The 9,986-nt window shown below is 43.3% G+C and overlaps 1 protein-coding gene across 1 annotated transcript in view; it reads right to left on the reverse strand.

The window, feature by feature from the left end:
• Positions 1 to 8,727, reverse strand: part of NPEPPS (aminopeptidase puromycin sensitive) — a 33,512-nt gene extending 24,785 nt beyond the window's left edge. The window contains exons 1-4 of the mRNA XM_078866670.1: positions 8,513 to 8,727; positions 7,319 to 7,466; positions 1,996 to 2,080; positions 423 to 500 (exon numbers count right to left, since the gene is read on the reverse strand). Of these exons, the coding sequence (XP_078722796.1) occupies positions 423 to 500; positions 1,996 to 2,080; positions 7,319 to 7,441 (286 nt within the window). The 5' untranslated portion in view covers positions 7,442 to 7,466; positions 8,513 to 8,727. The remainder of the gene's footprint in view (positions 1 to 422; positions 501 to 1,995; positions 2,081 to 7,318; positions 7,467 to 8,512) is intronic.
• Positions 8,728 to 9,986: the final 1,259 nt, after the last annotated feature.

The following is a 9,986-nucleotide window of genomic DNA, read 5'->3' on the forward strand; positions in this document are numbered from 1 at the left end:
GTGCAACAAACGGCTCAATATTCGACGAAACAAAAGTCAGCATTCGCTGAATGTTTTGACAATATGCAATTTCACAATTTCAACAAAAGAACACATAGCTGGAAAAAAACATGCAAAAGTTTGCTGATACATTTCAGACACGGAAACTGAAAAAGCGAGTTATTATGTTTCGTGTTGGTTTCGAGCACCTCACGTGTTTTTTTAAGGGTTCCTAAACCTCTTAAAACGAGTACAGTAGGGCAGATGGAAAGCAGAGCACTCGAACAAAAATACACAATCAATAGGGTGTGACCAGCACGTTTAACACCAGCGATCAGACTTCAATGATATAAAGATAAGGAGCTAAATATACATTGTGAAAATGAGCTTTCCTGTGAAAACCAGGAGCAGACAGGCAGCGGACACACGCACAAACGACTCACCAGGTTCTAGGGTCGATGGGAAGGACAGTGCCACCTTTTCGTCTTCGTTCTGATAGTTAAATCCGGTCGCGTTTATTTCTAAAAAAATACAATGCACAAGTTGATGCAGTTAAGTGCTGGTGGCAGCTTTAATCCTGAACTACCCTCAAGGGAGAGTGATCAAACAAAACGGACTTGTATTCAAAAGATGCTGTTGAAATTTGACTCATTTTTCAGATTCACTGTTAAATAGTGAAGAATTATAGGACAGGCTCAACACCCAAAAATGTATCTCGTAAAATGTCATAGCCATAACAATCCCGTGAGTTATCCAAACGAGATAACATCAATCAACCACTATCATGTCGTGAAACGCATGAAATGCAGGTAATAGCATTATCTTTAAATGTAACCCTCTATCCCTCTGCTAGGACATAGCAAGCGACACTTTCAACATGCGGCAATGTTATGAGGTTTGGTAATTTTTACCCGGTAATGGGTTACCGTAAAACGAGCTGGGAAATCGGAGATTTTCGTGCACAATGTGGACTGTACGGTGCGGCACAGCTAACTACCGTTCCACTCGGAAGCATCAAGCCAAGTTGGCTGCAATTCCTCGAAGTTAAAATAGATACGGTTTAATTTTTTTATACTGAGATTTTAAAATAGTACCGAGCCAATTAGAAGGTAATGATACATTTTCACATGGCAATTTTTTTGCTTTGATAAGTGCTTACTTTTAGAACACCGGATTTGTAACTGTGCTTAGCTAAGTGCTTAGTAATTGCTCAATAAGGCTTGCCAATTGGAACTAAAAACGCAGCCAGGGTGCCTACCCAAAGGAATTTGCTTGATTATATAAGGACAGGTTTTTTTTCTTCCTGTGAATGCATTCATAATTCTCCAGTTACCAAACACAATTGGGCCCATTAATAAAGAAAACAATAAAAGTAAACCAAACATGAGCCTTCCAACGTTCCCAAAGGCTACACTGAAAATGAATTGCTTTCAGAATACAGGTCATTACCGAACAATGCTTCACTGGATTGCTAAATTATTGCTGCGTGAAAATCGATATTTTTAGAAAATTGAGATTTTTGCCTGACCTGGTACAAGGCAGCTTCCTTTCCGTCGTGGTAAATACAACCAGTACTGTTGTAGAGGTATCAGCAACACACTTAGCTCAACTACTCAAAGTAGCACTTGAACTATGGTAGAAGCTCGATCTGTAAGGCTGTGTTGATTTATTAGAACTGTGCATTATATCATGACAATACTTCCTCAAATTACATTGGAAGGTGGAAGACTAATGCGAAATTCTGATTCAGGCACACTTCTGAAATAAATCACTCCCAGGTGGTGTCCACATATTCAACAACTACTGCAGTGTCACTGTGGAAAGCCAAATGTGGTCTTCCTGTGGACAAACTCGCTCGTGAAATGGTAACGCAGCAATTACACTGCCGATCATGATGACCACTGCCCCAAACTCCTTTGCGCATGGGGTCACTTTGATTTTTTTACTTGGACTGCAGCTACAGGGAGGAAGAGGCATCTGTAGTGTCTGTGACATTTCTCAATAACGAAACCTCACCTTCTCCACCCTCAGGAATGTACGACGCCGTGTTGATGTCAATGTCGGCACAGTTCATCACAATCTGTCCAGTTGGTTGCTTCACCTGTAAAATCGGATGATGCTCATGGTCAATCTTTTCACTTCCAGTTTTGAAATACATTTCACGAAGAAAAATGTTTGCATGTCTTTTTTAACTGGGTACAAATTACATGGTGAGAAAAAACTAAATCCAGAACGAAGGAAAAATGTAACGTCGCGGTGAGTTGAAACTTCAACCAAAAACTCTCCGGTTACAATAACAACACATCAGCAATGATGTTAGTTGCATGCAGTGTTGAATATGACGGCAACTGAAAGAACTCAGCCCTACAGCATAATAAAAGTTATGCTTCCTGCAGATGTTTTAGGTCGCAACTGTGCAAGGGAAACATTTTATCAGATGTAAAAAAATACACAATAAAAAAGCATGGGTGTAAACAAACTGTGAAAACAGAATAACATAAGGAAAACGATCTGAACTATGTTAAAACAATATATCAATAAAATGTATATAACTAAGATTGGTAAACGGTTAATAGTTCATACGGATGTTTTTGTTATCCCTTCCCTCACACCTCCGATTAGCATGGTTGGATATGTACAGTACAAAAAAAGTTCAACAAACATGCATCTCAAGATGGCATTCATATGGAAGAGGTGCTATCAGGCTCCAGGGTGGGGCTCTGAGAATAAAGTTAGCTGCACAACGGGGACAGGAACCAACGAGTTACATATTTCCAAACAAGGAGGCTCGTGGACTAGCAAGGCTGATCAATTTAACTTGCACAACGCCAGGCTGTGATCACAGAAATAGACTGATTATATGAGAGTGTATGAAAGTCCTAGAAATTAAGAGCTTTTTTTTATTATGTCACCGTCAATAATTTTACTAGCAAACCCCAGGCAAATCCTTCCACTTTTATAGACAAAATTGCTTCCAATAAGAAATGCAGAAGTGCCCGTTAGCCCTTACGGTCTCCAGTCATTTGTGCAATTCATGAAGTGAGATAACCCAAGTGAACAGATGGGTGGAATATTCGTTTGATACAACTCCAACAGGGAGTATGACCAAATAGCAAATGAAATATTTATATTTTAAAATAAAGCTTGCGGCTCAGGTCACATGGCAGGCTTTCGAAATGAGAACAATGTTCAAAACCAGATAAGCTTACAGCTTCACAAGTCTCAGTCTATCCTGGGAGCAGTAACTTGAATTTATTATGGGATATTAATTGCAGATCAACAGCTCAGCTTTACGATTTTTAGGAATATTAACTCTAAAAATAATCCTGAGGGGTATTAAAACACTAAAATGCGATCCATCACAAAATTTTCTGTATCATATAGGCATGTAACAATTAATGAATTTAAATAAATTATCTAAATTATCCGTTGCAGTACTAATTATTTTCTAATCACATACAATTAAATGTGCATGACTGGGCTAGGTAACCCCCGCAGCTATGAGATATTACGGGCTTCATAACGGTAAGAATTGCGATTAAATATTAAATCGAAGTGTGACGTGGAATGTTGACCGTAAAATCACTGGAAGAGTAAATCATGAAACACGTGGTGTCATCTGGTGTCTTGTGTGCTGACGAGACGTTTAACAATTCACATCCCCTCCCACCCACGACTGGAGAAATGTAACTGTTACCATTCAATGACAGAATTGAATAACAAGTTAAATGTGTTGTTGAATAACCAACTCATTTGTTTTGGTTCTTTTAGTTCCTATCTCACCTGTATAGTGTTGTCTGCTCCAATGGCATATCACTTCACTTCTAAAGACTATTATTCTGACACACACATTTCGATGCATGTATTTGTAAAGGGAAAAATTAATTTTAATTAATGAACTGTTGCTTCATTACATGCCTATTTATAAAGGTGCACAACCCTGGGACTAATTTAAACCAATAATTATGTTACAGCACTACATATTAAGTTCAACGTCACATCTGTGGCATGAAAACACCGCCGCTATAATGTAAATCAAGATCATGCATTATATTTGCTAAATATTTTTTTTAAACACTAATTGTAAGTTACTAATATAGCGCTAACAAACGGATCAGTGTTGATATGTGTATTTGTAGTTAGTGAAGGCACAGCACGCTCACTCGGGACCACATGGGTATTGAATGTGCTCAATTGCAATGTGTACTTGTGGTGTGCTTTATAAAGAGTGTCTGCTAATCGGTTAACTATGGGATGGAGACAGTCCCTTCTGGTGGAGCAGTGGTTGAAATGTTGGGCTCTAGGCCAAGGCTATATTCCCACTGCCATGTTTACGCCCAGACTCGTGAAGCTTGCACGTAAAAGGCACCTCAGATAGCTGGCACGCTATCAAGTAATCACATAACATTACCTGGAATTATACACGAGCTGGCGGAACATGCTAAGAGATTCTGAACATGTGTAACGGTTTAATTAAAAGGGTGTGCTAGCTATGACAGATACAATCATCTATTAGTGATACTGGTAGGAACCTCCTGGTTACACCAGCCCACAGGGGATTATTGTGTCCGTCCGTCGTGCAGGGAAGGGCTGGATGGGGAGGGAGGGGCTGGGTGGAGAGGGGAGGGTGGTGAGGGGCTGGGTGGGGCGGGTGGAAAGGGGCTGGGTGGGGAGGGTGGGGCTGGGTGGGGGGTAGGAGGGGTGGGGCTGGGTGGGGAGGAGCTGGTCACCCCGTGGTGCCCTTATAAAACTCAACGTTTAACTTACTCACGCCGGCTTGTGCCCGCCCTCACAGTCGGGCATATTTGCGGAATACACCACGCCACCGTTGACCCTGGCCATTGACCGAGCAACCCAACGTTCCTACCAGCTCCCTCCGCAGGAATGTGTTTAAAGTATGGAATGTACTGCATTTATAGATATTACTGTATGTTAAAATAAAAAAATCACACCAACCATCAGCAAAATAATGATAAATATACCGAGTACTATTACTTCCTTGCCTTTTGGAAGCCCTAGTCGTAAAAAGTGGCATTACTCATAAAGTAATTTGTGTTACTGTTCTCGATTATAATCTGCTCAACCTGTTGATTACGAACGATGTAATAAACTAAAAATCTTGCGACTGTGCAGGACACGCCCCGCATAGCCACACCCGGGGGCATTGCTGCCCCAAATTGTCGGCCTTATTACATTCCTGGAACCCTGCAGCATGGGCTTTAAATACGTTAATTCCGGAGCTGCTAGTGGAAATTGTACAACGAGTTCAACCTAAAAAGTAAAAGTCCATTCCAAGTTCAGACCCTCCAGCCTCAGCTGTCACAGGGCAAGGTGTGGTCACGTAGCCTTTCCTCTTTCAGGTTTACCTCATCAGGTTCCACCAAGACAATCCTGAAACTACTACACGCTCATGTGAATCTGTTAAGCATAATGCAGTACTAACAACAACAAAACAATAGCTCTGTCAACTTCAAGGCACCCTTACCCAATCTACTTTTGAGTTATCCACTGTTTGAATGCATTGAATATACCAAAGGAATATAACAGCGACAACCACATCAGCACCGGCTGCATGAAGCCGTCTCTTAGATACAGCCCCAATAAAGGAAAGTACGCTGCCGACCATTCTCCTTTTGACAGGTCTGTATATATGCATCTCACACAGCTTTGCATGGCACACACACACACTGAACCCTCAAAGCCTCAACTTGTGCAAATACACTTTCACAATTCAAATTTTTAACCGAAAACGTCTCCGTTTTTTATTAAAAAGTGTCTCCTACTGCCACAATAAATGAATACGTATTTACAAAGTTCACACAAGCCTGAGGTGATCTCGGGCTCGGCAGAGGTCACTCTGACTGCAATATCACCGAGAGGCAACAGTCTAGCAAGTGCGTGCTAAACTAAAGGGGCACATACAATTGGAAGTAAGTTATAAATACCCATCGTTATTTTGCTGGACTGTGCGCCAACCCATTGGTGTATTAGGTAGCAGGGTGCCGGCTGCGAACGGGCAGGCTGCCTAGACTGGGGGTGGGTTCGGGGTTTGACAGCATGAAGCATTTTTCTGTCATTTTTAAGCAGCTGTTGGAAAGTAGCACTTTGCAAATATAGAAATTGGCATATATAGTATATTATAAGGGTCTATGGGGGCTTTTGCAAGCATGCAGTAGATGTTTTGTGTATTAATTAACAACAGTAAACTTTGCCAAGTTCCAACAATGCCCCGTGTTAATTTCCACTCTGAAGCTCAGTCAGCTTCTGCACACTGCTACATACCCAGGGAGCAGGGTTCGATTCCCGCCAACACCAGGTCGACTCAGCCTCAAATAAGTACCTAAGTGCAGTGTGTAAATATCGCAACAAGGGAGACAAAGGTGGCTGGGCGTGGTGCTGGCCACCCATTCCCTCATGTGCAGTACTGGTCTCCTAAGGTGCTCGCTAACAGCACTCGCTCCAAAAGTATGTTTGGCTATATGGGGGATCTTTTTTGTCTTTCCATGGATATGGAGGTGTGGTGGAAAGAGTGCCATTGGAAAGGGGACTGGGGTCCATGAATCTTTTAAGCCTCTCAATGAACACTCCTCTCTCAAACTGCTTAGATAATATCGTGACAAATATGCAGTTAGGTATGAGCTAATGACAAGCATATAAGGTCATCACAACGCCTTGCCAAGTTAGGTACCACTACAACATATTCTTATTTAAAACGCCAGCCAAAGGGCACAGTTAGGTTTGAACCTAAAACCGTGGATAACACGACCAGAATAAGCTACAATGCCATTAGTACCATCACTTAAAGAGTATCATCGAAAAGAAGCGTTACGAGACATGAAATACACACCAATCGATGTCATCTACCTTTCACTTATTTGGTAAAATCAAAGACATTATGTATTATATGGGTTTCAGTCTGTAACTGCCAAGTTTTCCAGCAGCAGGCTGCAGAACAATACCAAGCCACACTCTTTGCTGTATAAGAGAAATGAAGGGTTAGATATTATTTGTAAGAAACCACGAATATGATTTCTTACAAACATATCGCTGTTATAAAAAGAAAAACACGTTTTTTTGTTGCATGGTTTTATAGCTTCTTGTGAAAGAAACACGGTACTTCAACTGTCCCCTCACCTGGCTCTGGACAGTTAACACTGGACTAAGCTATGACCCTGCTGTTAATGCGTGACCTCGGCATCATACACACGGCCAAAGTACAAAACCTGCAGAAGGGCGGAGTTACACACAAGTAGAGGCACGCATTTACGCATGGACACACCACAGCAAACAGCAACCACCCACAAGACTCGGGACAAAGCCTCATCACCCCCCTTTATACCTCCAAAAGGATTTCCTCACGGCCCTCGAATGTGGAATCCTTGACATCGGGCTTGAGGGTGAGCGCATAGTTGAGTGGCAGGACATCCATCGGCAACCGTTCAAATGGCCTCTTCTCAGGCATGGTGTAGCGTGAATGGAAAACCTGTCTGTCACCATCACAGTGCCACCACAAACATCAGTGTCAGTAGGTATTTCCCGGGGCTAAAGATCATTATGTACACAAGATATATAGATAATAACTCCCCTCTCCAGATGATGCGAGTTATTATCACCACCATCATTAAATTACAGTAACACCAGTGACCTCACCATGTACATATTACAGTCAGCACGACCAAAATCACCACCATTCTCACTCACATAAGCACCATCAGGAACTACCACCACCAGAGCTATAGTACCATCATCAACATCAGTACCATCAACCACCGCCAATGTTATCTTCATCACCAGCACCATCGTTGACACCCTTAATACACTCAAAGCATCATCACCATCATATAATATATTGTAATCGCCACTCTCATCCATCACCACGATCACCATCATAGTATCATTACCATCAGTACCATCACCACCGCAAATACGTGCATCGTTATCACCAACGCCATGACATCACCACCACTGTCATCACCATCACGGTCAATATTTTCACAAACTCTGGCACCACCACCACCCTAATCATCACAACCAACATCACTTACCACCATCACACTTTCCACCAATGCCTTCACGACTATATATGCTGCATCACCATAATCACCAACAATGCCCTCACCATCTGCAGCATCATTACTACCACAACTATCATATCACAGCCCATATTATCCCCATATACGGCATCACCGAATATTATCCCACGACCAACATTATCCTCATGAGCTACACCATCGCCACCACGACCACTAGTAATCATCACCATCAACACCAGCACCATCATCATCACCACCAGCACCATCATCATCACCACCACCACCAATATTATCATCATCTTTCACCACAAATATCACCAATCACCGTCACCACCTCCACCAACAGCACACTCACCAAAACCATCGTCACCAACCCCCATCAACATTACCATCATCACCAATCCCCACCAACATTACCATCATCACCAATCACCACCACCATCAACAATGAGCGGTGACAGCAGCAGCAGCAGACACAACCACCACCACCACCACCACACCTGCACGTGGGGTCTGCTCCTCTGTTACCGCCTCTTCCCGCGATACAAATCCGGCCCAACGATAGCGGCGACGACGCACAAACACGCCCAAGTTATTAACTAAACAAGCTGAGATTAAAACGTGTATCGAGTTTGGCGTTCAAATCGAATCTCGCTGTGCGCGACGGAGCTGGCTACGCGAGAGTGGAGGCGCCGATTCTGCCGCTGCTTGCGGGGGGGTGTCCACAATTCCCAACGCATATGCGCCCCGCTCCCCCTCCCATTGGCTGGTGCGGCGACCGTCAGCCAATGGCGCGAGAGGCCGCGCGCCCCCACCCCGCCAATGGGGCGGCGATCGGCGCGCGTCCGTTGTAGGGAATCTAATCACCCGCGTGAGGACCCGTAACAACGCGTTTGGTTAATGTGGGTTTATTTTTCAAAGCAATGAGTTAACACTTTTTGCGCGTTGAGGCTTTTTTGTCACATTTTTTGTTACCTTTGGTTGCTGCTCACGGCGTAGTTGGTAACTAAAAGAGACCTACAAACACCGGCTCTGCCCGCTATCTTGAACACTAACGTTTTAAACAGGATCGTGAAGGTCATAATTGATATACAAGTTGTCGGTTTGAAAATGCTGTGTACTATAGCAGTGCAATTAAAACAAAAACGTTAAGGGGCACGTCGTGCCGAGAGTAAGGGCACCAGTGGAGATTTGCGACGTTCTGACGGCGGGTGATAGCGTCACGATTTAGCCGAGCGTTTAGCGGCCATCTTGGGTGGGGGATCCTCGCGAGCAACTCTGGAGCCTACCCCCTAGTAAGATGGCCGCCAAAACGACATGGACACCACGTGCTCCGGACAGCATCATATGCGTTCAAGAATCAGAATCTCATACCGCGTCAACCCATACCCCGTGTTCTTGTCCAGGGAAATTGATTGTTCGGGTCCATACGGCATACAACCGTTTCAATACGGGCTAAAAAAATGGTTTTCCCTTGTGATGGGACTTTGTAAGATGCACGTTGAGATTTATAAGGGCGAGGGTTGAACAATACGGTCTGAATTGGTCTTTAATAAAGGTAGGCACTAATAAGGGGGTGACAGGTGTGGGTGGGTGACTCATACCGTGTCAACCCGTACGGGTTACCACGTATTCTTGTACAGGGAAATTGAGTTTACAGGCCCATACGGCGTGCAGCCGTTTGCAATACGGACAAACAAATGTGTCTATTGTTTCTCCCTTGTGATGGGACTTTGTAAGATGAACGTTGACATTTATAAGGGCACGGGGTGACCAACAAGGTCTGAATTGGTCGTAAGGTAGACAATGAAAGGTATGGAATCTGGCGCTTCTAACACAAGCCCAGTAGGGGGCGGGTGAGCAAGTGACAACAGCAAAAATACAAAACAAAACACGGGAGTGTAAAATACAGAACATTGTAAACAAGTCACTAAATATAAATAATAAAATACATGCATTGTGTCGGATTTATCA

Source organism: Lampetra fluviatilis, chromosome 2, assembly GCF_964198595.1.
Source record: "Lampetra fluviatilis chromosome 2, kcLamFluv1.1, whole genome shotgun sequence".
Taxonomy (NCBI): domain Eukaryota; kingdom Metazoa; phylum Chordata; class Hyperoartia; order Petromyzontiformes; family Petromyzontidae; genus Lampetra; species Lampetra fluviatilis.